Source organism: Mixophyes fleayi, chromosome 6 (assembly GCF_038048845.1).
Source record: "Mixophyes fleayi isolate aMixFle1 chromosome 6, aMixFle1.hap1, whole genome shotgun sequence".
NCBI classification, from domain to species: Eukaryota; Metazoa; Chordata; class Amphibia; order Anura; family Limnodynastidae; genus Mixophyes; species Mixophyes fleayi.
The window spans coordinates 154,986,279-155,014,225 of record NC_134407.1 but is presented as its reverse complement, the minus strand read 5'-3'; the positions used below and the strand labels follow the sequence as shown (position 1 = coordinate 155,014,225).

The 27,947-nt window shown below is 38.0% G+C and overlaps 1 protein-coding gene across 1 annotated transcript; it reads left to right on the top strand.

The window, feature by feature from the left end:
• The first annotated feature begins 152 nt into the window (after positions 1-152).
• Positions 153-27,947, top strand: SLC13A3 (solute carrier family 13 member 3). Its single transcript, XM_075215320.1, has 13 exons — positions 153-263; positions 9,897-10,162; positions 11,449-11,609; positions 14,120-14,186; positions 16,252-16,437; positions 17,219-17,344; positions 19,394-19,489; positions 20,506-20,610; positions 22,093-22,190; positions 22,670-22,782; positions 25,617-25,778; positions 25,946-26,083; positions 27,718-27,947. The coding sequence occupies exons 1-13, from the start codon at positions 153-155 to the stop codon at positions 27,889-27,891; spliced, it is 1,803 nt and encodes a 600-aa protein (XP_075071421.1). The 3' UTR covers positions 27,892-27,947.

Sequence of the window (27,947 nt, the reverse complement as noted above, 5' to 3'; positions counted from 1 at the left end):
TAGTTGTATGTTAATAGGTCAGTGGGTGGTGCTATAAACAGGGGTGTGTTGTTTAAATTATAAAGTGACTTGATACTGTTGCTTCTGTCCACTTCACACTAATAGACTAAGCATCTAAGCAGAGCTGGACACCAGTCTCCTTCCACTCCACTATGTCTGTACTTGTAGCTCTGGTCAAAAAAATCTGGTGCATTAAGAGGTTCATCATCTTGATTGTAACTCCGCTGATCCTGTTACCTATCCTGTTTACGCTTCCTCCACAGGTAAGTTGTTATGTTTCTTTAACAAGTTAATGGCTAGGCAAAACGTTTTTTTTTTTTTTAGTTACAAGCAGAGTAGTGTAAAGCAAAACTGTCCATGGGTGTATTTAAGCTGTTGTGAACTAATACAAATGTGTTTTTCAGTTTCAGATTAGATTTTTTTTTTATTTTGGACTATTTTAAAAACTTAATTATAAGCTTGCTAAGGATGTGGTAGTTAGTTTAGTACGTGTAAACATTTAAAATGTACAGTGATTCCATACCATAGCTGGGCTGTAGGTGTGTGAGGTTGTTATTTTGACAAAATAGCTACATAAGGAATGGTTGGTGCGAGGTTTAGAGAATATTGGTGTTCTTAATCCATCAGTGCTGCGTCCTGTTTTTCCTCTGTGGAAGTAGGGGAGAAACCAGCACACTATGGATTATTGTTCTTTATGGAAAAATGTGAAGCCTGTGTATACAGTCTGATTCATACAGCTGATGTGCACGTGGATGAGGAAGAAAAAGCATGACCTTTGTTATTTGAAGAAGCCTGTGTAGAAAGACTGCTCTTTTTCTCACAGGAATCAATGACCCTTAGGTTGTGATGTAGAGTTAGACGTAAGACTTGCCCTTAATAAATAATATATTTAGAGTAGGTCGCATTTCCAGATATACGCCTCTTAGGAAGTGTATTTTTTTGTGGCTCCTTCAGGCCTGGTGTAGAGATACGTACTAATGATGGTCAAGAGCAGTGTTGCAGCTTGGGCTGTTTACGGCTAATGCACTACAAAAGTGGCAACCAGCAACTGGCTATGCCAGGCTGGGCTGCCCATACTGTATCAGACAGATCTGCAGCCTGGTCAACATGAGTGGAATTTCCTAGGGGAACCAAGCCTGAAAAAATAATATTTCCCCCAGGCAAACTGGCCCATGTTGAATAGCACTATGGCTCCTCCTGGCACCTCTGTGTGATGGTTGTGTTATAATGTATAAAACATTACATTTGTGGAACTACAAGTCTCAGCAAGATTTGGCAGCCAATCACCGCTTGTCCATGCTGGCGGTTGCAGAAATACATGAACCAGCAGGCCAATTGCTGGTACTTTTACCTAACAGTAAAAAAAAGACAGACATTGAAAATGTTAAACTTTTATTTGAAATAAAGTCTCACCCACTTTATTAATCACATAAATCTATATGGACTCTTCATTTCTTCTATCCAGAAGTAATCTGTAGTCAAAATATAAAAATCCCTTAATGAGCAATGTGATCTTGCACCTAGCTGAGCTGCAATACAAATGAATGAAAAGGAGCCTGTTTCATGCAGCCCAGGAGAAGGAGCAGACTAGTGGGTGGATGGTAGAAGCTAGTTATTCGCATATAGATAACGTCATTTGTTGTGGGTTATGCACAGTGAAGGTATATTATTGTTTTGTGGGCTGGGCAAATATTCATTAGAATGCAGTCCACTTTGTGCCTCTTGCATTAGTGATAGTTCTAGTTCCTGGTGAATTAGCCCGAAAATTGGTTCAGCTCACAAAATGTCTGCTTTAACTCTGTGTAGATGAACCATCCACTATAGTCTGCAATTTTCCTTTATCTCACAGTTTATTGGCTTTTTTATGTGTAATACATTGACAACATCAACAAAAAAATAATAATAATTGCCATCTCAGCTGTGTTCTGTGGGATCATTTCCCTTCAATAAGGCATTTATAATGGTAGGACCCAAAAATCCAGGTTTTCCAATTTTGTTCTTTCAGCAACTTAATTTACTTTATCTTTGAAGATGCTGTCTTCCGAGATATAATAATTAGAGGTATATTTATTGAAGTCATGCGGTGTCAATCAATATGCATCTTTGCAAATTGCAATGATGCATATTTAAACACCACTGAAATTCACCATGCCGGGGCTGCTCTGGATGCCCCAGTGAACTCCCCTCTCCTCCACAAACTCATTTACCTATGTAGCCTATCGCTGTCGGTGAAAGGAGGAAGTACTATGCGCATGTGCACAGCACTTCCACAGGGGAGGGATCCAGGGAAGCCGGAGAGGCTTCAGCTGGATCCCATTAAAAATTACAGGTAACGCATTCCTGAGATGGTGTTACATTCCTGTGAAAAGCACAGCTTTTCAAAGCTTAATAAATTGGAGAACTTCACAGACCCCATATTAATGTATGGGGGTCTGCATTGAGACATTTTAACTGAGTTATGGCAGGAGAAGCCTATGATTTAATAATACAAACTTGCACCTATTGGACAAATTAGCTACACCTCCAACATTCAAACCACACCCCATTCCTCCCAAGCCACAGCCATTTTAGAAGAGATTTACAAGAGATTATACTTTTTTTCCAGCAGGCAATACCCATTTTATCACATTAAATTAGGACCATCCAGAGAATTTATTTAAATACCAGGATCTGTTGGCGGGTATGCATCATTGAACCATCATTACAAGAAACATTTTCCATCTAGGGCTGTAACCAGAGGGACAAGTAATGTAAAATCAAATAGTAATGTTCTGGGGAAGCCCAAAAAAGCTTTATGGATGAATTTATATTTTTTCCTGTTTTTCTCATTCGTGTAGCTTGTTCTGTTTCTGCAAACCATAGAGAATGTGGTTCTGGCATATGATTCTATGAATCAATATATTATGAGCTTATACCAGAATAAGGGGAACTGGAGTTAAGATCATGAGATAAAATTAATAGTATGCAAAATTAATGAATTAAACTGCTCACCTTAGAATAAATGTAAAGTACATGCCTGGATCAGCAATATGGAAATTGTGGAATTTGCAAGAAGGGCTGGTGTGCAAGAGTAGATGCTGTCTCACCTTGTATTGTAACTTTGTTTGTCCCTGTACGGCGCTACGGACACCTAGTGGCGCCCTATAAATAAAAATTAATAATAATAATAATAATAATAATAATAATAATAATGAATGGACTACCTAAACCCTAATCAACAGACCTGATAAGACTCATTGTATTCAGTTTGGTCAAGCTCTAGGGCTGAGAGGATTGGGGCTGATATAGGGTGAAAGGCTCCTAGTACAGCTAAACACCAAAACTAAAATGTTTAGATGTAGGTGATATATGCAGGTGATTGTTAACCTGATATTTGTTTGTGGTTCTAATCAAGCGCTTATAATTGGTTGTCACAAGTCATTGTTCTGCGCAGTCTCCATCATTAGCTCAGATAGCTTTTGCTTAAGCTAGGTACACACTACACAGTTTTCATCCAATAATCGGCTAAATCAGCCGACATACGAAGTCTGGTCAGTGTGTGCAGTGACACGACGGTCGAAAGTCTGCCCAAATGGACGATTGTCGCCTCATTTGGATGGTCGTACCGTTTAATATTTTCGTTCCAATCTCATTTCCGTTGTGTAGTGTGTATAAACCGATCCACAACAGTGAGTACGAAATTACAGTCATTGCTTACGACAACATGGCTGGAAAAAGTCGCTAAAGGGACGTACGCTCTTCCCTTTATCGTCCTAAACAAGGCTAGTGTGTATGCAGTCCATGGACCGAGCGATCGGAACATCGATCGCATGTAAAATCGATCGGCATAAAAAGTTGGTGGAAAATTCTGTAGTGTGTACCTAGCTTAATGCTGTAAGTTTTTTCTCCTGGGGCGCAGCACTAGATGGAATTGTATGTGAAAGAAAACAATAGCAAAGTTCCCCTAAAAGGTTTTATTTAAACAACAGCCCTGGAGCTGGTTTCACTTCTGATGTGCTTTTGCTTCTTTATTTTATACACCATCCCATCCAATGCTGCAATCCCAAGAGACAGCATGCTCACAACTTAGCCTCACCTTCCACTGCAGTTCTGTTAAAAAAGTAAAGTTTAATACAGTGTTAGCATTACAGACACCTGAAATCACTCTTACATCTTTAGGACAGTGTCTTATTGGGACCTGAAACAGGACAAAGAGGTGAGACTTTAGTTAGTTGAACTGCTGTAATATCATTGGCTCTGCTCCTGAGTATGACTCCCCAATCCACAAGGTGCATTTCTGCAGAGATAGTTTAATCACACCTCCTTAAAGGCCCAATATAGAAGGGACAGTTCAGATTTGAAGGTATTGTGCCACCATCCTACCATTCGGCTCCTTTGTCAAGGTTGCTGGGTAGTTGGGAGGCATGTCCCTGCTCATCACGGCTAGTGGGTGCTGTGTGCAGCTGCCACAGAAGATGGGGTTTTTAGGTAGACTATTATTATTTTTTTCATGTGTGCACACTTTGCACCAATGTGGTCCAGGACCAGTGTTGGGAGATATACTTTAAATATGCTTCACAACTGTCTCAATTTACGAGTTAGTGTCGCAATATGAGAGGAATGTCCCATCATACTGCCAGTCAGCATGTTTGTCCTAACTCACATGCAAGTGTCAAGTTAGCCATCTTCTGGATGGTTATGAATATTCATCAGTATTAATGCCAGGAACATGCTCGCTGCACTCCTGAGAAACACACTGTAACTTCATTAAACTGGCAATTCACAGTAAATTGACTCTGAATGATCACATAGTATCAGTAAAACAGGAACTTCTATGCTCATCAACAGTTCATTTAAATAATGTTTAATGCATCTGTGGCACAGGCAGGGAAGAGCACGGTCATAGCTGATAGTTTAGCTGATTTTCATAATAAGGCTAAAATTTTTAAAAACTGCATGGCATGTATAATTTATTGGGGTGGTCAGAGGTGAACAATCCCTTTAAAGACATTATGGTCTGCAGCAAAATGAACTAGTTCCCATTCCAGACTGAAGAAGTTATGAAAAAGAATGACAAAGTTGAATTTCCATTTAATAATCACACTTCCACCCTAATTATACAGTGTTTTTTTCTGATTGTCCCAGTTTAATTGCAGGAGCAGAATATATTAGAGAACAATAACCTGTTTGTATAAACTGCTTCCATCAGCAAAATCCTTGGCAATATGTTTCTTCCAACTCATTGTAATTCTTGACATACGGTGGTGGTTTTTGCCAGCTAGTTTCTTTCTAAATCTAGTGAAAAATGTTTGCAATAAAGTGCCTTTAAGCTGCTATAATCCAATTTTGTTAATAAGCTTGGGCTTTAAAGCAGATTATACATTTCCTTGCATGTAAAGTCCCATTACATTGGAAAGGCATTGTCATTGCTTAGTAACTATACTGTCAATAAAAATATAGGTAATATTACAAAATTATTAAATAATCTCAATGTGTTTTAGTCTAATATACAAATGTGTTATTTTAGTAATTTCTTAACCTCCAACTCACCTGTAAAATGAATATTCAGACCTGAAAACCTTCTTTTTTCTTCTCTATTATGTACTTAAATATTTCATTAGTTTTTTTTATAGTTTTAAATTAAGTATAGTGAGACATGATAGGGAGTTTCAAATAGACAAGAGCAGGAAAGCATCTATTATAGTCAATTAATAATTGCAGTGGTTGCATGTCCTTGTTCATGTCTCTTTAACTTGAAACACTCTAACAAAGTCATGACAGAAGAGCAGCTGATTTTAACAATGTGGTTTCTTTTTTAAATATTCTGAATTTTTTCACATAAAGGATACTTTAGATGAATGACTGTTCTGGTCTTTAGTAATTTGACACTGGATTTACACCTTTGTTATGATAGGGTTAATATGTTAGGGAAGGGGACTACACAGTTAAATCGTTTGAATAAAGTTAAAATTCCATAAAGTTCAATTTATTAACAGTTTAAGCTGTGTTGATCCAGAGGAAGTCAAAACTAAATTTCAGTGGGGAAATTGCTAATGTGTCCTCACATTAGGGTTAAAATAATATCTGACCCATGAGAAGCAAATGAAGGATAAGAGATATACAGTATATTTCTTGGTCTGTGAGGTCCATTGATATAACCTACTCTGATTCCAAGTATTGTGTATAGTTACATGAGTCTTATTGTTAAAGTCCCCACATTCACATCAATTACCTAAGGAATCCCAATGGTAGTCCAAACAGGGTTCAGACATAGACAGGTTTGAGAATTGCAGTCCTTGATTTGAGTTATTCCATGATTTCACACACCCGAGTAGGATATTTCCACAAATGTCCATAGGAGCAAATCTGGGGGTGTGATTATCACTGTTCTTCCATATGTGATAACATTATAAGCTCAGTCCAACCCTGTAGTGCACATTAAAATGCGTACATCTAAGTCTGTATGTAGACTTAGGGGTATATTTACTAAACTGCGGGTTTGCAAAAGTGGAGATGTTGCCTATAGCAACCAATCAGATTCTAGCTGTCATTTTGTAGAGTGCACTAAATAAATGACAGCTAGAATCTGATTGGTTGCTATAGGCAACATCTCCACTTTTTCAAACCCGCAGTTTAGTAAATCTAGCCCTTAGACTTAGACGTATCTGCCTGTACACTTACTTCCTTACTGATCTGAGTCATTAAGGAAAGTGCGGCAAAAAGAGGAGTAAATGTTCTCCAGGACAAACCATGTTACAAAGCAAGGGGTGCAATTTAGTTTATTATTTTTCACATACGTTAAATACTGGTTGTTTTTTCATCTAGCACAAAAATACTTGATAGCTTTAGTAGCTTTATTTTTACACTGAAATTTAAAGTTAGTCTAGGCCATGTCCTATGCCAACTATAAATCTGTCCCCACATTTTTAAATATACATCCCCCTTCAATGCATCATAGTTTTGCCGAGGTGCAAAGTTACTCCTTTTTAATGCTTTACTCTCCTTAATGACTCAGGCCCTTAGAGAGGCAGAGCAGGGGAGACAAGGGGTGGGCTGATGCTCATTAATTAGTATGTAGAAGTGCAATAAGGCGCTTCCCCACTTTTTAGGAGGTGTATCTGTTGCAGCTGCATCCCCCTGATGCAGGATATGTGCTGATGATGATCATTGGCACGTATCCTGCATCACAATTTAAAAACATAAATATTGGAAGAAAAAGAGTGTTCCCACTGCCGAAATTGAAAAGCGTGAGGTCCCCACCAAAAATGCAGATACCAGTACTAGGCTGTATGCCAAGATGAGGGGTACTGAATCTAAAACTGTTAACTCTACCTATAAGTGTTAGTTCCACCTACAAACCCATGCTAGGGTTTCTTAAGCCGTAAGGTCCATTGTTCAGTTTTAAATTAATAATATCATTCCTATAAATTATCTACTGTAGACTATAATTTAAGTATATTATGGTTAACATATTTAACAATGTTTCTACAATCTTTTTATCTTCTCATTGTTGCTCATTTCCAAATCAGTTTACAAGGAACTTCTCCCAGTTCCCCAATAATGCATTAATGACTCCCTTATTCTCTCACACAGTTTATCTTACCTGATTGTTCAGTATTTTATGGAATTTTGCAAATGTGCATATATGAAAGTCTGTATCTCATACTTAATTTATAATCAAAAAAACATAAATGACTTTATATATTCACAAAAAAATGACCTCTAGTCATGAAGGGGTTAAGTACAGTTATCAAAATACTGAACTAATCTAGGAACTGGGATGATCATGCTATGATAAGCCTCCGATACTTTAATCCCAGGGTAAATTCCCTCTTTGCAGTCCAAAAAACAAAAAGTAAAACAAAAGAACCATCAATAGCACCTCACATTCCACTATATGTATATTAAAATTGTATTAAATCTAATCAAAATCTTTGCACACAAATTAGAGAGCTATCAATAGGCAATTGGGTTCAGAAATGAATCTCTTAAGAACTGATTTATTTTCAGTTGAGGCAATTCAGGGCTATTTTACTCTGCTGTGCAAAATCAACATTTTTTCCATTCATTTGAAAATGCAATGCATTTTCAGTGGGTACATAAAGCCCATTGTAATGCATTGCCCATAGAAATGAAAGGGAAAAGCTCAGAAAATCACAAGCAATGTTTACATGCTGGCCAGTTGTGATTGGCTGAACAGGTACTGATCTCAATCCACTCTGAAACAATGGCATTAGCAACAAAGCATTGTAAAACTTGTAAAAGATAATAATTTATTTATATAACAGAGCATTTTCCCATTAATTTCAATCAGCACTGATTTATATGTGCTTTCTGCACCCATTGATATGCTAATTCCATTGAAATGAATGGGAAATCTCACTTATCTCACTGATTTTCAGGCATCTAGAGTGTTTGAAACCAGCAAGATTATTTTTGTCTATACACTTGGAAAATAAATTGATGGTTTTTGTGATTGTGAGATGTATAGCAATTTTTTAGAAGGTTTGAGAATGTAGAGATTCACATAGCAATTTGCCTCTAGTAGATTAGGCGAATTGCAAATGACCTAATATCCCATTAGTAGGTCTCTGCCTACACTTATTCTGCTTTAACACAATGATTTTTTTATTACATTTTTCTATTTTATTAAGAGCAATTCTGGCAAGTTAATACCTTCTATACCAGAAAATAAAATGTGAAAGGATTTGCATTATACTTGTAGAAGTCCCCACATTTCACTGTATTTGTCTTCAGTAAATATTAAGGGATGAGTGTGTGTAATATTCATGTTATAGGTATTTAACCTATTATCTATGATGGTGCTAGCTATTATTTGCTTTCTATTCCCCATAATACTATTACTTTATCCAAGAGCTTGCTCATCAATCTAATATAATAGCTCAGGGGTTTGACATAATGGTGATGAATACGTGTGACATCATTGTTGCCGAACATGATGTCAATAGACGTGTACCACGTAATTAAAGGTCTGGAAATAGGACAGAGAGCAGGCAAAGTGGTAGCAGAAACAACTACCTAAAGCCACATACTCATGGGGGTAAATTTATCAAGCTACAGGTTTGAAAGAGTGGAGATGTTGCCTATAGCAACCAATCAGATTCTAGTTATCATTTATTTAGTACATTCTACAAAATGGCAGCTAGAATCAGATTGGTTGCTATAGGCAACATATCCACTTTTTCAAACACGCCGCTTGATAAGTTTACCCCATGGTATTTTAATTGAATTTTGCTAGCATTGAAAAGATCACTGTAGGCATAACTGCTGCATTTACCTGCTGTAATTGCAAAAAAATAGAACAAAAAGAGTTCAGAAAATCGTAACACAATGCAAGTAAAAATGGCAATGAGTATGGTAACACTGCAAGCAATGGTTTAAAGTGTCAGTTCCGTTCACCTACATTTTACTTTGGTTACAAAAAATGCATGTAAAAAGCATATAATATGAGCCAGAGGGAATTAACCCTAGCCTGCACAGAGGTATTACCTAAAACTGCTTTATGGGGTATATTTACTAAACTGCGGATTTGAAAAAGTGGAGATGTTGCCAATAGCAGCCAATTATATTCTAGTTATCATTTATTTAGTGCATTCTACAAAATGACAGATAGAATCTGGTTGCTATAGGCAACATCTCCACTTTTTCAAACCCGCAGTTTAGTAAATATACCCCTATGTCTTGCATATAGAATCACCTGTGCTGGACACAATTAGTAGAAACGTTTTAGTGACCCTTTAAGTGTGTGTGTTGTTTCTTATCATACCGCAGTATGCCTGATGAAATCACTGATTAAACTGATTGTAAGAAAAACATTTTCCTAAGATTAAGCTGTTATTATTTCAGTTGTATATTCTATAATAATTATGAAAATGAATTGCTGCTTGTGATTTCAGGAAGGAAAATGCCTCTATGTCATCCTGCTGATGGCTTTTTATTGGTGTACGGAAGCACTGCCTCTGGCCGTTACTGCTCTGCTCCCAATAGTACTTTTCCCCTTTATGGGTATTCTGCCTTCCAGCAAAGTTTGCCCACAGTACTTCCTGGATACAAATTTCTTGTTTCTTAGTGGACTGATCATGGCCTCTGCAATTGAGGAGTGGAATCTGCACAGGAGAATTGCCCTAAAGGTCCTAATGTTGGTGGGAGTCCAGCCTGCAAGGTAATGGCCATCTATTTTTACTTTCTGGGCATATACTATTTTCAAAACCTTTTGTTTTTATTTCCATTTGTTACAATCCAATCAGGCTGTTTAAAGCTTTTTACTAGAGACTGCTCGCCTACTGCCGCAATGAACACCCTGGTTGTTTGGAACACACCTTGCGTTTCACCAATAATGGCTCCCTCAGGAATTAGGGTTCCCTCATATCCGGGTTATTAAAATAGTAATAAGTTCATTGCATATTTAATTTGCTTGGGTTTTAGGCCTCATAGTCAATTATAATAATTTCCAATCCGGTGTCTGTCCATCAAATACGTAATTTGAGGCTCTTGTAAAACATGCTTTTTAAAGTTAAAACCATATACATCCTTTTATTATCATTGATAATTACATTACAAATAATTACATTTTCAGTTCTGTAATAAAGCATACTCTAATGCATCTCTCCATTATCATTCATAGTTAAATCAAGGAGTGCTAATGTATTCTGTTCCCAAAAGTTATTAATAGGAGCAATATATATATATATATATATATATATATATACAAACAAACGAGAAAAAGAAGCGCCAGAACATAGTGTGATATTGCCAAGTCAGAGCAGTGATCGGATTAATTATCAAATTATCCTCGTACCAGATAAATAATATAATTTTGCTTATCTGAGACAATATGCCTCTGCGAACTCCAGATCCTTCTTATGCAGATTAGGGTATTCCAAACTAAAACTCAGATAGAAAATAGCAAGCAATAGAGTAGTGCGTCTTTAACAAAAGTGAAACATCATTTAATTCATAAAATTGTATCCATAGACAACAAATCAATGCCCGTACATTGAATAAAATCAATTCAAGCTTATCTGTGCACTGTGATCATCCACTGTCCAGTTAAGATCTAGCCAAACACCGGTAATCCTGGCTCCTTTACATCAATATACCGACAGGAGATATGATTCCTCAGCCCTCTCAGGCAGATGACAATGCGTCCTCAGCTGATGAGTCAAAACGAGTGCACCTCAAAACGATCCTTGACGCGTTTCGTCTGTTAGACTTTTTCATGTATCACTGTGCAGCTGTAGATGGCTGGAGAGATTACAAAACTTGAAAAGGTGTTATGATACCAGTCAGCAGAGCAAAGATCTTATCCAGCTGCTGATCTCATTCAGTCTAAGAGAAATGCGCGGGAATTGTGTTCCCGCTCGATCTGTATCAGAGAGGACTCAGTGTATATATATATGTATGACAGAATTCCAATATTGTTAATAATAATACACACTTCCCTTTAAGGCTCATACTGGGGATGATGATGACAACGGCTTTCCTGTCCATGTGGTTGAGTAATACTGCTTCTACCGCCATGATGCTCCCCATCGCAAATGCCATTCTAAAAAGTTTGTTTGGCGAGAAATGTAGAAAAGAGAAAGAAATGAAGGGTGATAACACCTCAGGTAATTCTAAGATGATTGACAGTCAGACTGGACGATCAGAACACCATTGTCATTCTTCTGTTGAGTGCCCTGGCTAATTGTGATACATATGGATGTATACTTATGTAGGTGTCCATCTCCTTTCATTTTTGGTTTTGATTGACTATATGATGGGGGACTTCAGTTTTAAGTAAGATTTCAAGGGCAACTATTTCTAAACAGCAAATTATTCCTAATAGAGGTCTCCCATATCGATGGGCCTCCCACCAACCAGTGATTTTCCAAAGGTTTTTTCTTTTAGATATTAAGTATCCCTCTGGGCCCAATTTTGAGTTAGGTGTAAATCCGGCTAGAAGGTGAAATTTAGATTTGGGAGGGGTGCATGTCCTAGCTAAACTCTAAAACACATAGTTAAAAGAAGAACATTGAATCGTAATCTTAACTTCATGGTTCGCAGCCTGAGAGCTGGGTGGCCATTGCACTTGATCGATTTCAAACCAGTTTGAACAATCCATGCATCTCTAGTATCACAAATTAATACATTAAACAAAACAAGACCCAGAATTGACCACTGAGGTACTCTTCTTGTTACCAGTCCTTTATCCTACACCTCAGTCTCTGGCGCAGTACCCTCACCTGAATCTTGCTTTCAGTCACCGGTTAGCAGTATTTTCAGAAAACTTGTTAAATGTAGTTACACAGTAAAAAAAATACATATCTAATTTGGGGAAAGCCACTTGATGTATTTATTAAAATATAACATAAAGAATCAAAGGCAGAATGGCTTGGAAAAGGTTATAACAAATGTTGGCTATCATGACTGTAAGCTATATTGTTATAGCAAGTCTGTAATAGGATCTCTAAGCAAACACAACATGCATAAAGATACATCACAATACTTGAATGGGCAGTTATAACAGTATGCACAGCTAGGTTTAGCTAGGAATTGCCATTACTAGTGGGTAGGGTAATGTTCAGTTTGAATGTGATGGGAGTATAGCTTGAGGTAGACCCCTAGTTTAAACAAGAAATGCAGTCTATAGCAATAGTAGTTTATAAAGTTACTCACACTGTCCATGGGTTTCTACCATCTATGGAATCTTGGGGTGTTTCCGTACATGAACACATTGAGCTCTGCCTGCAGTGCTGACTCTAGAACCCTCCTGTTACTAGTCACTGCTCTCTCTGGATGATGGTTCCCTTCAAGGTATTGAATACTCTGGATTCTGGACAATCTAATTGTTTGAAACCAACCAGACCCTCTCTGGATGCTGGATATCCTCTAGATGCTGGATAACCAGTGGTCACTGGACACTTTCTGGTTGTTGGATACTCACTGAAGACCAGTCCCTACCTGGACGCTGAGTATCCTCTGGCACTAGATACCATATGGATACTGGACATTCTCTGGCTCCAGCACTGGACTCATTCTAGACCTAGGCAATGGACACACGTTGTAATCCTTCAGCTGTCCCCACTCAAGCTATACTGGGGATACAAGTATATGCATTTAATGTTTACCTATCAATTCCTACCCTGTCACAGATATACAGATACATGATTAATCATCCAACTAAAGTCAGCCCCCCCTAAAAATCTAAAACCTTGGTTTTAGTGTGGTTTTGTTATTCTACCTGTGAATTAAACCACACTGACCCAAAGTTTTCTCCCACAGACATATTTCATTTTATGGCATCTATTTATCAATATCTTTTTATCTCCAGTGATAAAGCTATTTTTTTTCATTGTGGTGATATTATATCTGCAGATTTAAACATGCGGGAATGTCTAATCGGCTCATGCATGTGTACAGAAATTGAAAGCCCAATTTTTCAGTTTAGTTTTTCTCTTGTTATACTGAAATAATCTCACTTTTATTTAATTTTTGCAAGTTATTGTTTAACTAGTGGTTTACTATAAAATTATACTAAGGATTAAAATATTTTGATCAGATGAGTGGCATGTACGTGTGTTGTTAATGGTTTAAATAAAACAGGATGGGTTATGTTCAAGTCTCCTAAACATGTTTAATTAATAGAAAATCTGTCCACACACCAGGGCACGTCTCCTAACTGTCCTGGAATTGGGACTAAATCGGTACAGTTGGGAGGTATGCAACTATGCAGCCAATGATGTCAGACTCATCCGTAAATATAAGGACATTGGCCAAAAATCTGTAATCTGAGCAGATTATTACACATGTATAAAGTTGACAGTAGAGTTTCAGGAGAAGCAAAGGCCATTATGCGACAAAAACCGAATGGCCCTGTAAGTAAGCTAAATTCTGCAAATACAACTTTATAGAAGCTAGGAAAGTCCTGCTACATGAATATTACTATATATTTCAGATTTTAATGTCTCAATTAGAGAAATACAAAGGGTAATAAAAATAGGGTTTAGTGTGTCTGTAAAGATTTTGAGAAGAACTACCTACAACAATAGTGCAAATATAGCAGATTATAAAAATACTTGTAAAATTTTAATATCCATGACTGTTTGGTGTAGATCTAATACAATGTTTTGACTTTCAGCTACCTTGCATGAGACTGGCTTGCATCCTGCGCCAACAGAACTGCAGATACTCACTGGTAATGAAGAGTAAGTTCAGTGTTTAATTATTTGTCAATAAAAAAAAAAACTGAAAAACAAACATTTCAAGAACTCTATAGGAAAAAAAAAATCTAATAATGTAATGTAAACAACTCGAGAGGAATGTGGTTATAAAATAAACTGGTTCCTTTGAAACTACAGCACAATGGCTGAAAATACTGTTATTAAAACCAGTGTTTTCAATTATTTTATTAGTTTCCTACCATTACAGTAAGTGAGTTGTGAATTACAACCTTATATAAGAAATTAAGGTTTTAAAACATTTTTAATGTTTCACATTGTTAAAATGTCAACAAACCCTTTACTAAAAAGAAGGAGCTGGAAATGTAAAGAAACAAACTGAGGTTGCGCAGTGTTCTTATCCCTCTTGGAGTTTTTTCAGTGAGTTGCTAAATTTGGATACTGTAGTGTTGAATCTTAGTTTTCTATGTAATCTGTATATTTGGCACTTTTGTTTGACAGGGAGAAAATGTTAGTACTTCTGTAATCAGTATTAGAAGTACTCCTTAAAGAGATTAGCAAGAATGTGGAGTGGAGGTTAAAGACTGCTTAAACAGACCAAACTTTGCATTCAAACATCCCTTAGATAAGGAGATCAACTATTATGTTGCTGCTGGAAGGTCATTTGTAATGTTTAAATGGTATATGATGTTTGAGTACAAACAAGCAGTAAGATTACAAAGTCTATTATCTGTTAGGCCACAGCTAGATAGAGTGTTGAATTTAAACAAACACAATAGAGGCCGATCACCCTGCTTGTTTCCTCCAGTAAATTCTTGCTTTTCCATGCCGTTGTATATTCATTTAATAAAATTGCGATCACAAAACATTAGTTAGGAATATAGTTGGCTGCAAATATTCAAAAATGTACAATGACAAATGTAGAAACTTTGGTTCATATTGAGATGGGATAATATATACAACCTGGCTTCTGGTATGTCACATGTCTTCTCTGTATGTCTCACTCTCAACCTCTGCTCGCTTTCTCTTGTTAATATATAAAAATTCAATAGAGTTTTACCAAATACAGCAAATTGGATTTTTATATCTATATCTATGTCTTCTCCTTGTGAAAATATCTGTAGTGTGACTGTGCAGCTCAGTTGTCCTATGCAGAAAGAATCAATGTTTAGACAAGAAGACTTGGTACAGAGACATCTCCAAAATAACAAAACTTTATTGCTAGAGAAGAAGATCAAACATACACAGATGTAAAGTTCTTGGAGTGACTCGGGAGTTGTGATCAGTTTTTATTCCTTCACTATCCCTCTTAGTCAGTGCATTCAGTGACTGGCTGCTAACTTTTAGTCTGGGGAGGATAGTTCACCTGTGATGTGTGTGCCACTTCCAGAGAATCAATGACCAAGCTATAGAGGAGGGCAGCCTAGCTCTAGACCGTCCACCAAACTACTCCCTCTCCATTTGAAGAGCAAACAAACGCACTGTGGTCACCTGCAAATCAGGCATCACCCCAATAATGCACCCTCTCCACCTGCTAAATATAATTTTAATATACCTTCCCACAAAGCAAAATATATTTCCTTCATGGGGACGTAATGCACAAGTGTGCCCAGCCCACATTTAATTTTTAACAGACTGATCTTCCCACCTCCTCCCACGTTGCACCAATTAAGGGGGCGGAGTCACATCCCCTCCCCACACAAAAAAAAAAAGAAAAAGTATAAAACAGCCATGCCAGGCTGGATCCGGGTAATTAGTAGCAATAAGTATTTTAAAAACATTCTTCTGACACCCCCACTTGCCAAATAATAAGCATGAGAGGCCCATATTGGTTGTGAGTTCTTCAAGTTTGGACTTAATTTATCAGCCATCATTTTGTCAGTCTCAGAGTATACAAACACAATCAGAACCCATGGTCCACTAGGTCATATAGGTGTTGGTGTCTGAAATCCAGTATGCTTGCTCTTGCATTGATCATCTCATTATTTTCAAGACCAATACGCCCTTTCTTTCTTTAGCTACCTGTTAATATGATACATAGTCCTAACATCAAATAAACTAATATTTAACACATACGTCGATTATTTTAAAGAAAGGAGGTGCCAGAGAAGATAGAAATTCAGACTGAGATTCACTCAGATATGGAGAAAGAACAGGAATATCAGAACAGAATCTGGAAAGCATTTCTGATCTCTATCCCCTATTCAGCCAGTATCGGGGGAACAGCCACTCTCACTGGGACAGCACCCAATCTCATTCTCCTCGGACAACTAAAGAGGTGAGTTATGTGTATCTATGTATTCTATTATCATACAAACAAGTAATATACTATGTGCTATGTTTTTTTGCATTACTTATGATGGAATAAACTCAAAAGCAATGGAGAGATAAAATCACATGTTGATGATCATGCCAATATGTTAGCCAGTAAAACAAGCCATTGTACATTGGCTGATAACCCTTGAGCACTTTATAATCCAGGGCTATTAAAAACATGTTAGTCCAACAGTGTTCCATAAAATATCTGTGTCTGTTTGTTTTTCCCTATTCTGCATCCTAGCACTGGCATTACAGTGCAATATGCTGCATGTTTTATAAAGCCCTTCATGTTTCAAAGATGCATTTTTCAAAAAGTAATCATTGAATAACCTTATTAAACCCCAGGGGGTAAATGTATCAATATGTGCATTCTGCAAGTGAACGATATTCGGCGCCTTTGTAGTGCAGATTTAAAATGGCACTGTCTTTACAGACTGTTTTAAATCTGCCCTGCAAATTCGCCGAATATCTGCAACTTTAAGAATGTGCAGACTGATACATTTACCCCCAGGCCCTGATCTTCTTGCCCCATGTACATCACTTGTATTATGCAGTTTGTAATCCACCTCACCTTGCCTCAGAGCTAATGCTGGGAAGCATGCATATGTAAAAGAATAATGCGATTTCATTGTAGAAGAAGTGTCACCCTGCCACGCTAGACCCTTTCCACAAATCTGGGCCTTTAATACACTTGTTTTAACACACTGATGATTAACTAATATGTTTGTTTTCCTATAAAGCTTCTTTCCAGCTTGTGACGTTCTGAATTTTGGTTCCTGGTTTATCTTCGCATTTCCACTAATGGTTTTATTCCTAATTCTTGGGTGGCTCTGGATCTCAGTCTTACACGGAGCAATTAACCTTAGGTACGATTTCTCCTGGATGAGTGTTTATTTGTTTTGCTTTGATATTTTTTATTAGTCATTAAAGTACATCCTGTAAGAATCACAAATATATGTAGGATTGTTCCAGTACTTTGACAGCTTTTAAAATGAATGACAATATTAGTCTTGTTAGCTAGCTGAGTGCAAATGATTGCTCTCTGCAATTATCAGTTTGAGACTTGTGACTTGTCTATGCCGTATTTATCAGTAGAGTCACAGACATGATGGCTAATGTGCCTAATCTAAAATATCTTCACTCTAACAAAACATTTCTATACATATTTGTAAATGTTCTAAATGATTATAAACTATAATTGGTGTAATGGAACTTGTGTTTCTAGATTAAGGGTCCATTACAGTGGTTCTGTCACCTATACATGGTGATAAAGACCATTTCTGGGCTGGAACAATATTCATAAAATTGCAGCCACTTGGTTCCTTAGGACTATGTTAAAGCCTAAATATCTCTAGTTAAAGATAAAATAGATCAGTGCTGTCTAACTTATTGAGAAAGGAGGGAAACATTTTTGGACCAGGATGATGGATGTCAGATACCACAAGGAGTGCAGTATATGAAAAGTTGCATGGTACAGCAAACACGAACAAATAACAGTTATAATGTATGGTGTGTGTAAGTCAGCAGTCTTAAGGACCCCCATGGCTGAGAACTCCGCAGTAACTGCATAATAATCTTCCTTTATATTTGCACAGTATATGGAAAACCTTCCCTATAGCTGTTCTTCTGTTGTATAGAAAACGTTCCCTATATTAAGGCTTGGAACTTATTGGTGTTGTGACATAGGAATAGGGTATTTGCTGTCAGGACAAGAGTTCACAATGTATAGTATCAATGCTGGCAGCATGTATGGGAGAGCACTGCCAGTTTATATGCCAATAAACCAGATTTTAATGTTTTCTCCAAGATGCTGTTTGAACCATTGATTTAAAGTAGGAATTAATTCTTGTGGTCCAAAGGTAACTGTAAACCTATGGCATATGCATTTAAAAAATGATTTAATCTTATTTTTTTGTCATCATCATAATCATCAGCATGTACGGTTTCCAGCAGACTAATGGGACCCGCAATAAATACACTTCTAAAGCTATATGTCATACTTGCCTACTTTTGGCTAGCTCCCTCCGGGGGATCACTGAAGATGGGTGTAGGGGGAGGGCGGAAGGGGGCAGGGCTTCATGAATCACATCATTTTGGCCACGCCCCAGTGACGTAATGCCTGTTTTGACTCTTTTTACACTGGTAAAAAACCCAAAACAGACATTGCATTACTGGGGGCGGGGCCAAAACGTCGCAATTTGTGAAGCCCTGTCCCTTCCGCCCATACACAACTCCATGACGACTCTCATGCTGGAAAAATGCCAACTCTTCCGGGATTCCGGGTGACCTACCCGGAATTTGGGAGTCTCCCGGACATTCCGGCATGTATGCTATATGTGAAACGTAGAGATGCACTGAAATATAACTAGGCTGTATTGCGAGGGAAGGCTGCACTTATGTGTGCATATCTTTACTGTACTTAATGTCTGCTACCCGTCTCTCCAGGTGTAAGAGGTCACAAGAGCAATCTACTCAAAACTGAAAAAACCGCCGCATTTTACTGCATATGCTCAGTGTTACAAAACTACATTTTACAGGCCGCAGTTAGACTTACACAACTCTACATCAGGTCCAAACTCTGCATTCAAAATTATGATTAACTAGTATTTAAAAATGAACTAATGATTCCCAAGGAAATGTCTGTTCAGAGATATTCTTGGCCGTGAAAGAGGTCACACTGCATATTCTGCAGTCCAAGTGATTTCTGAGGTCAGAGCTAAGGGCTCAGGAGAGGAGGAAACTGCAGAGAGACAGAATGGTGGCTGACATGGAAAATACCCTTTAGCTGGGACATCTTGGGAATTATGAGAAATTAAATGAATATAATTATAAACTGCATTTTTTAAATGTAAAACTATTAATACACTGTATGTTACGTTAGTCACCCTTTAATATGAGAATTTTTTTCTTATAAGTTGTAAAAGGAAAGAGAAGTCGGAGATTAGATTGGATGCAGAGGCTAAAGCCAAGGACGTAATAAAAGAAGATTATCATAATTTGGGTCCTGTAAAGTGAGTACAGCAATCAATGTATTGTTTTCAAAAGCAATCATTTAAACAATAATACTTTAAAAGAAAGTTCTTAATAACGTCAATATATAATATAATTTCTCAAAAAAGCCTCTGCAGCATTAGTTCTACACACCATTATGTAATGCTTGCAGGTGGCACTAAGAACCTCCTTCTTTAAAGCAGAACGCACAAATGCAATGATTAAAATATCAAACTGTTCCAAAGTACCTTCAAGAATAAGTGTACTTGCCAACTTTTAAAATCTTCCCTCTGGGAGATCCCACAGTTAGGTCAAGTGGGCAACCGCTTTATTGAGGCCCCCATGGTATGCGGGAGAAAGGCCTTGTCCCTTAGGGCTCCGAATGAACCACCTAAAATTCGGGAGCCTCCTTTTCATTATGGGAGAGATGACAAGTATGAGAATAAAACAGAAAGGAAAGTTGCTCAATCAGTTTATAGGTTCACAGCAGGTGCTTGAAAGGGTGGGATTGTCCTGAAAGGAGCAAATGCAGAGAAAAATCCCCCAGCATCACTACTGTGAACCAGTAAGCTGCTATTTCTACTTGTACATAAAAATGCAAAACCCTTAGTTTCACACATTTGCAAATGCATGAAAAGCCACCCGCCATGTCACGGTGATTCTGCTAATGGGGTAGTCCTAACTCTAATCAATGAGAGTCCCTATTTTTGAGTCATACATATATATTTTTTTAATTTGAGAGCTAACTTAACAAGAGGTACTCCAAGATCCTCCAAATGGCAGTATAGCACCAGCCCTCCCCATCAGGTACTGATATACATGCCGGCTATTGAGTTTGGCACCCACTTCTTAATAACCCTTTAGAATTATGACTTGCCCATGATATGTAGACAGATTATAGCAAACAAATCATATGTACCTGGTAATTTATTATGTCTTTGAAGCCCTGGCATGATCTGCATGTAAATATTAGGAATTGACATCTCCGTTTGTTTTTCTGTCCGTAACTCTAAGACTAATGTGACTTTCTGTTTAGTTTTGCAGAGAAAGCTGTTTTCACCTTTTTCTGCCTTTTTGCCATCCTTCTGTTTACAAGAGACCCAAAGTTTATAACTGGCTGGGCATCGGCATTCAAACCTGGGTAAGACTAGAATAGATACTACAATATACAGTTTAAATAAACAATCACCTGCAGCACAGTATAATTAATGGCACCCATAGTTAACTGCTACTGTCCCCGCATAAATGCTATTACTTGGTATCTGGTTTTTGAGGTCCTAAATGAGTGTGAGAGGGCCTGGAAAACCAGGCCTGATTTTTGTGTGACAGTGCTGAGTTTTGGCACTAAAAGAGACAAAGCTTACCAATTTAGGGATGTGATGTGACATGACGTTTTGCTCGTGACTCCCCCACCCTATCCCTCTCACCTACCTCCCCCTCACATCCACTGTTGCTTTATTGTAAGGTGATATTGTTTAAAGTTTGAATGGTTACTGCAGTACTTGTTGTATAGTGTAGGATGTTATATCTTGTACTTTATACTTTGTATTGTGCTAAAATGTATGCATGATTATGTTTTACGGTGTACTGTGTACACTTGAGTGTAACGTATTGCTTGTGTTTTTTGTACTTTATACAAATAAAGTTACTTTTTCAATCAAAGTTAGTTAATAGCAGATATAATTACCATGTTATAACAGTGTGAATATCACTGAAGTCAGATATGACGCATTGAGAAAATTTAGCAAAGTGAGACCTGACTTCTGTGCAAGACTCTTATAGAAGACACTGTGGAACTGTAAAGAAAATAAAACATTGTGATAGAAAAATAAACATGAACCCAGCAATGTGCCATGAGTATTTCTTATTTTCACTTGCTTTATATCTGTATATCGACATACCCATGGACAACCAGGCCTTTTTCAAAATTGTTCTCCCTATACTAACACTTTCCTCACTTAATAGCAGCTGTTAGACTACACTATTTCAGAGTTGGTAGAAAGGACAGCTTTCAGTGATAGAGTATTTCAGGCTGTTCAGTCTATAAATGGAAATGTGGCATTAAATGAGTCACAGACCGTCAAATCACGTGCCACATTACTACACACCACCTGTCCACAAAACAGTTGCATTATCCACCAGCACTAGAATCTGTCTTTCCTTCATGAAAAGGAAAAATCCAGTGACACACACTGTAGGCTCCATTTTAGTCAGCAGTCAATTAACCTACCAGTGTGTTCTTAGGAGTGTGTGAAGAAGCCAAAGCACCTGGAGGAAACCCACGCACACACAGGGAGAACATACAAACTCCACACATACAGTGCCCTCTTTAGGAATCATACTCATGACCCCAGTGCTGTGAGGAAAAAGTATAGGGGTTGTCCATTTAAGAAGATGTCATGTATTGCTGAACAACTTTAAAAATATTGACAATAAGACATAACTCTCAAGTTCAAATAATAAAGTATTTGCTGCTGACAGAATTAAGTCAGAAGGTAGGCCAATAGCCTGGCAGCGTTTCTCAAAGCAGGGCAGCAGGATCATTGTTCTGAATAGTAATCTTCTTTGGTAGACTCTTAGTAATGCTATAATGTCATTAATTCTCAGTACTTTTTATTCATAGGTTTACCTCTGACGCAGTCACAGGAATTACCATATCCATCATTTTATTTTTCTTCCCCTCTGAAAAACCTTCATTGACATGGTGGTTTGATCTTAAAGGTACAGAAAGTTGAACTTTCTATTCAACATATATTTTTTTAAAATGGTCAAGATAATCATTAAGTTAAATTAACAACTATAATGCCCATAATTTTAATAACTATTATATAGGCGCCAATTGTTGCCTGCAAATATGACATTTAAAAGTTGTTGAAAAAGTAGGCATTATTGAGCTTATTGAATGAAAGTATCTTTTGTACAGATGTCTGGGGAATTAAGTGCTTTATTATTTATTTTCTTCTTTGCAAAAAATAGTAAATAGCCATACTTAGGGAAGATTGAACCATTATTTTGTTTTAGACATGTTCAATATTTCATAGTGTGCATTCCACTTAAAACACTGGTAGGAACAATGTTTTTTTCAGAAACCATCTTCAACAAATATTGGTTATTTAACCACCTATATTTTAGGTTAAGGTTTTGATATGTCATTTTTTAAAAAAATCTATTGCTGACAAATTTAATCTCCCATTCTGCAGCTCCCAACACAGAAAATAAACCACTGTTATCATGGAAGAAAGCTCAGGACACTGTTCCCTGGAGTATCATTTTATTGCTGGGGGGAGGATTCGCCATGGCAAAGGGCTGTGAGGTGAGAAGATACGATATACAACAACTGCATGAAGGGGCATTACAGAGTCTATGTTCTATGTCAAATATGTTAGAAACATTGGCACTTTTCAACACTTTCCTCCATGTGTGCCCCTGCCCAGTCTCTTTGCTTGGCCGTCTGCGTGGAGGAGGGACAGGGTGAAGCTATAGCATGTCTGCATGGTAATGAGATTCATCATTAGCAATCACAGAGTGCGCCATCCCATCATCTAAAACGTGCTCCAAAATCTATGTTCAGTTTTCTGAGCAGAACTGCATTGGATTTAATAACCAAATGTTACATATTGCATCACTCTGCTCCAAGCACATAGAGCTCTATATGTTTTTTTTTCATTGCTCGTCTTTTTACATTTCAAAGTTAGCTAAGAAAAAAGTAAATATTAAAGGCAGGACCATATCTACAGTTAAACCTACCCTAAGCACTGTGTGTCAATACAACCTTAATTATTGTGTACCTCCCATGTGTATGCCCCTCTATCTACTACCTCTCTCTCTTTTATTTTACATGGAAAATTAGAGGCTGGAAAAAGGTGCAATCTCACACAGATTTTTTAATTTTAAGCAGAACATTTTTTTCTTTTAACTCAGTGTTGCCTTTGCAAAGTCAAACTCCGATTTATATGGCTGTCACTAAAAAAAGTGTCTCTCCCATAAGTCAGTCAGTCGGTGGCTACATAATAGCAGAAGTATGGGGTAAGGGGGGCTGGTTGTTATGGTCAGTGTTTCCACTTCCAGATTTAATAATTTCTGAACTTGACCTATTTCTTCTTGGAAAAAAACTGTGGAAAGTGGAAGCATTGGTTATGTTACTCCAATGTATCTCTGCTTTCTAGATCATATGTCATGTGACAGTGGTTTCCAATTTAATCTCATGACACTTAACAAACATTAAATCCTTCACAGAATCAAAACCCCAAGAAAAATGAACAGCTGTACGTGTCTTCTTACAGATAATCAAATTTATGATAACAAAACCACACCTCGTTTTTAGAGGGGATTATAGCTTTAATTCAAAATGGCAAAGAAGGAAAACCTATAACTTATAGAAATCCTGTTTAAAACTCGGTTTACATTGTGCCACAACTTTGTCTGAAATATCTACTGTTCTCAAAGCTTCTTGAAAGTTTTACATGTATATTTGTGTGTGTTATTAATAGCTCACGCATATAAGCCAAGCTAGATTTTTGGCTTAGTGGTCCTTTAATTTTTTTATTTTTTTTAAAGGTAATTTTATTAGAGTTTTTTCAAAACAAACAGTGAATTTGACACATACCAAGAGATAAACATGGTGTATACATATAAAACTCCAAAATGCTTACTCTCAATAAAAAGAAAGGCTTGGAGTCATTATCTATAATCAGGTATGATATACATAAAAACCTCTCGCTGTAGGAGTCCCACAGGGCTCCGTTCTCGGCCCTCTACTCTTTTCGCTCTATACTTCCTCCCTTGGTGCTCTCATCTCCTCCTTTGGCCTTCAGTATCACCTTTATGCTGATGACATTCAACTTTACATCTTTTCACCTGATCTGTCACACAACTCCACTGCTTGGGTGTCACCCTTGACTCCTCTCTTTCTTTTGCCCCCCATATTCATTCTCTTGCCAAAGCCTGTCGCTTCCAACTACGCAACATCGCCCGCATCCGTCCCTTTCTCTCTCAGGAGGCCACCAAAACCATCATACACGCACTCATCATCTCCCGCCTGGATTACTGCAACCTCCTCCTCACCGGCCTCCCCCACTCCCCCCTCTCCCCCCTCCGCTCTATACTCAGTGCGGCCGCAAGACTCATCTACCTCTCACGCCGCTCCTCCTCTGCCTCCCCTCTCTGCCTTGCCCTACACTGGCTCCCCTTCCCCTACAGAATTCATTTCAAACTCCTCACCACCACTTACAAGGCTCTCTCCCACTCTACTGCCCCTTATATCTCTAACCTCCTCTCCATTCACACTCCCGCCCGCTCCCTGCGCTCGGCCAATGACCGCCGCCTCTCCTCCACTCTGATCACCTCTTCCCATTCCAGAATCCAGGACTTTTCCCGTGCAGCCCCCCTTCACTGGAATGACCTCCCTCGCTCCATCCGCCTCTCTCCTACTCTGTGCTCCTTCAAACGTGCACTCAAAACTCACCTCTTTCTCAAAGCCTACCAACCATCCACTTAACCCCCATCTCCTCCACTCATTCTCCCCTCTCTCCCATTACCTCAACTCGCTCCTCTTGTGCCTGGTCTGTTTAACCCTCCCTTAGGATGTAAGCTCGCTTGAGCAGGGCCCTCTTCCCTCCTGTCTCCTTACCCGTTCTTCTGCTCCGTTTCTATTGCATCTGCCTGCCTGGAGTTTCTGAAGTATTGGTACTTTTTGTTTATTGTTCTGTACTGTTATACCCTGTATAGTCTACTGTTTGTACTATGTGCGGTGCTGCGGAAACCTTGTGGCGCCTAACAAATAAATGATAATAATAATAATAATAAAAAGGAAAAATGTTGTTTGTTTAAGTTTTTAAAAGGGAGAGGGGAGACAAACAATAGGGAGGGGAATGTTTTAGGGGAGGGAAGGGGTGAGGGGGAATGTTCTACTCATTGTTTTATGCATCAGATTACATGGAAAAAGAGCGTAAACCCTGGTAATTTTATGAAGGGCAAATTAAGTTAGGCCTTTCCACTTCTCATATGCGTAAAGAACCTTCTTAGACCTAGCGGGGAGGTCCTTTAATTTTATATAGACCAAAGCACCAGATACCATCATGATAAATGTTCTGTACTGCTGGAATGAAGTTGCCTGGTATCAAAATGTCTTCATCTTTCTTCTTCCAGGTGTCTGGTTTATCCACATGGATAGGAGGCCGTCTGCAGCCCCTTGAGGGTATCCCACCAGCAGTTGCTGTGCTCATCATTACTATACTGATTGCCTCCTTCACAGAGTTTGCCAGTAACACAGCCACTATCATTGTTTTCCTTCCTGTTCTCTCTGAGCTGGTAAGAATTAGGATAAATCCCCATATAAATTGGCTATACAATGGAGAGGGAGACATTCTCTTAGTTTATAATAGCCCCAATATGTTCTAAACTGAATAGTGGCATCCAGTATCCTACAGGGCATATCCATCAAACTAGAATTAAGATTTGTCAATCTGCTTTTTCAGGCTATTCGTCTTAAGGTGAATCCACTGTATCTAATGATTCCTGGTACCGTTGGCTGCTCCTATGCATTCATGTTACCAGTGTCTACTCCTCCGAACTCTATAGCATTTTCTACTGGACATCTGATGGTAAAAGACATGGTATGTACCAAATGCACAACTTTCAAACTGATACTATATGGAACCTTTATATGGTGAGCCGTTTTAGATAATGCTTTACCCACAGGGTATTCAGAGCAGGACAGGCCAGTAGTGAGATAGAATTCCCACCTGTGGAAAGACTGATTTGTCCTGGTTGGAGCTCATTAGCATAAAATAGGGTCATACTGTATGGAATAAGTGTGAAACATTGTGCTGTGTGGTGGCAGTGGTTGGGCATGTACCGACTACAGCATTGTATATTAGTCAGTGGCCAACTCACTGGCAAACAGCTAAGAAAACTAAAAGATGAAATTAGGAAATAAAATAAGGAGTTAGTCTGCACTATGTTTAAGATGCACATACTCACATAGAGTTACATCCAAACACAAAGAAGGGATTAACCTCTAAACTAAATTTCCATTATTTGTCCTCTGTTATAATTCCAACTGCCTCAAATAAACTTTGCTTCGTTGACTCTGTGATGTAATGTGATTAAAACAAACTAAATTAAAACCATTCAAAACTTTAGTTATAATAGTCATCAGGCAAGTTACATTGTGTAATATAATGATCACAAATAATGTGATTTGTGGTAAATGAATGAACATTTTCCTGAAACTAGTAAGAATTACACAAGACTTCAACATAGACATTTGAGGAAATGGTTTATTTTCTACAGTTAATATAAGAAATGTTACAACATGTAAAATAGACCCAACAAGTTCTTTTTGGAGCTGCATTTGTCACCTCAATACACCTGCATACGATTTACAGGAGCCTCAGATCACTGCTGCAGAGATATTAATTGTAACTCTGTTATGTAGGGACATTTAATCCGACAACACATCAGTGTAATACTTAATAACTATTTAAAGGATAAGTAAATTACACTTTTTATAGGTAAAATAGAGCCAGAATGTCTCTAACAGTATCTAGCTTACCATTTTCTACAGATTTCTGATGTTCCGGGGGCTGGGCATATGTATTTTTTAAATCTACAATCTCCTCTTATTGGTATATCACAAACCTGACATCATTGTGGTTGATCTGAATAGTCAGAATAGGTTTTTATACTACTCAATTTAAACCATTGATGTTGACCACATGAAGGATGGTTCGCCTGCTTCCCCAAAGATTGGAAATCGTCAAGAAAGGGTACATGATACATACACTCTACTAGAGTGCATATCTAATCAACAGTTAGATGCAGGTTATACTTGCAGAATAGGCAATACTTATCTTTTCATTGCTGGGGAGAGCTGTATGGAGTATCCTCATGTCTTGTAGGTTGATATCTTTAGTGGAATTGCACTGTAACAAAGGTCCATATTGTTGTTGTCGAGGAGTGGGGTTGTTGAGGAGGGTGGTGTTGGTTGCTAAGAGGTATGAAAAAAATTGCTAGAAGGGCTGGAGAGAGCTAGACACACGTTAGTTTCACTAATAGCTTGTGGGAGATGCTGGTATGGAGAGGACAAGCAAGACAATACAGAAAAGGATGAGAAAATATAAATTAGAATTAAAAAAGAGAGAGAGAGTGATGCATCCACTTCTAAGTGAGCCTCAGTGTGTGCAAATATAAAACATTGTGTTATATCTATATGTCCTGGTTTTCTAATTTTTGTTTTTCTTCATAGGCAAAGACTGGTCTGCTGATGAACGTAATGGGTGTCCTCCTCCTTAGTCTGGCCATGAACACTTGGGCCTCTAGTATATTTCAGCTGAGTACCTTTCCTGACTGGGTATCCGTCCATTCAAACAATGTTACTGAATTGGCCACCAACACATACAACATGACCACAGGGGGATAAACAGGGTAAACCCACAGCTCCCTGTAGCGTGGCTACAGAAACTGACTCGGAGGTTA

What these genes read in the sequence shown, in the direction of transcription:
- SLC13A3 (XM_075215320.1), top strand. Translation starts at nt 153, where the DNA reads ATGTCTGTACTTGTAGCTCTGGTCAAAAAAATCTGGTGCATTAAGAGG. An exon ending in CACGGAGCAATTAACCTTAG is followed by an intron (nt 17,345 to 19,393) that starts GTACGATTTCTC and finishes TTTTCTTATAAG; the next exon opens with TTGTAAAAGGAAAGAGAAGT. An exon ending in CATAATTTGGGTCCTGTAAA is followed by an intron (nt 19,490 to 20,505) that starts GTGAGTACAGCA and finishes CTTTCTGTTTAG; the next exon opens with TTTTGCAGAGAAAGCTGTTT.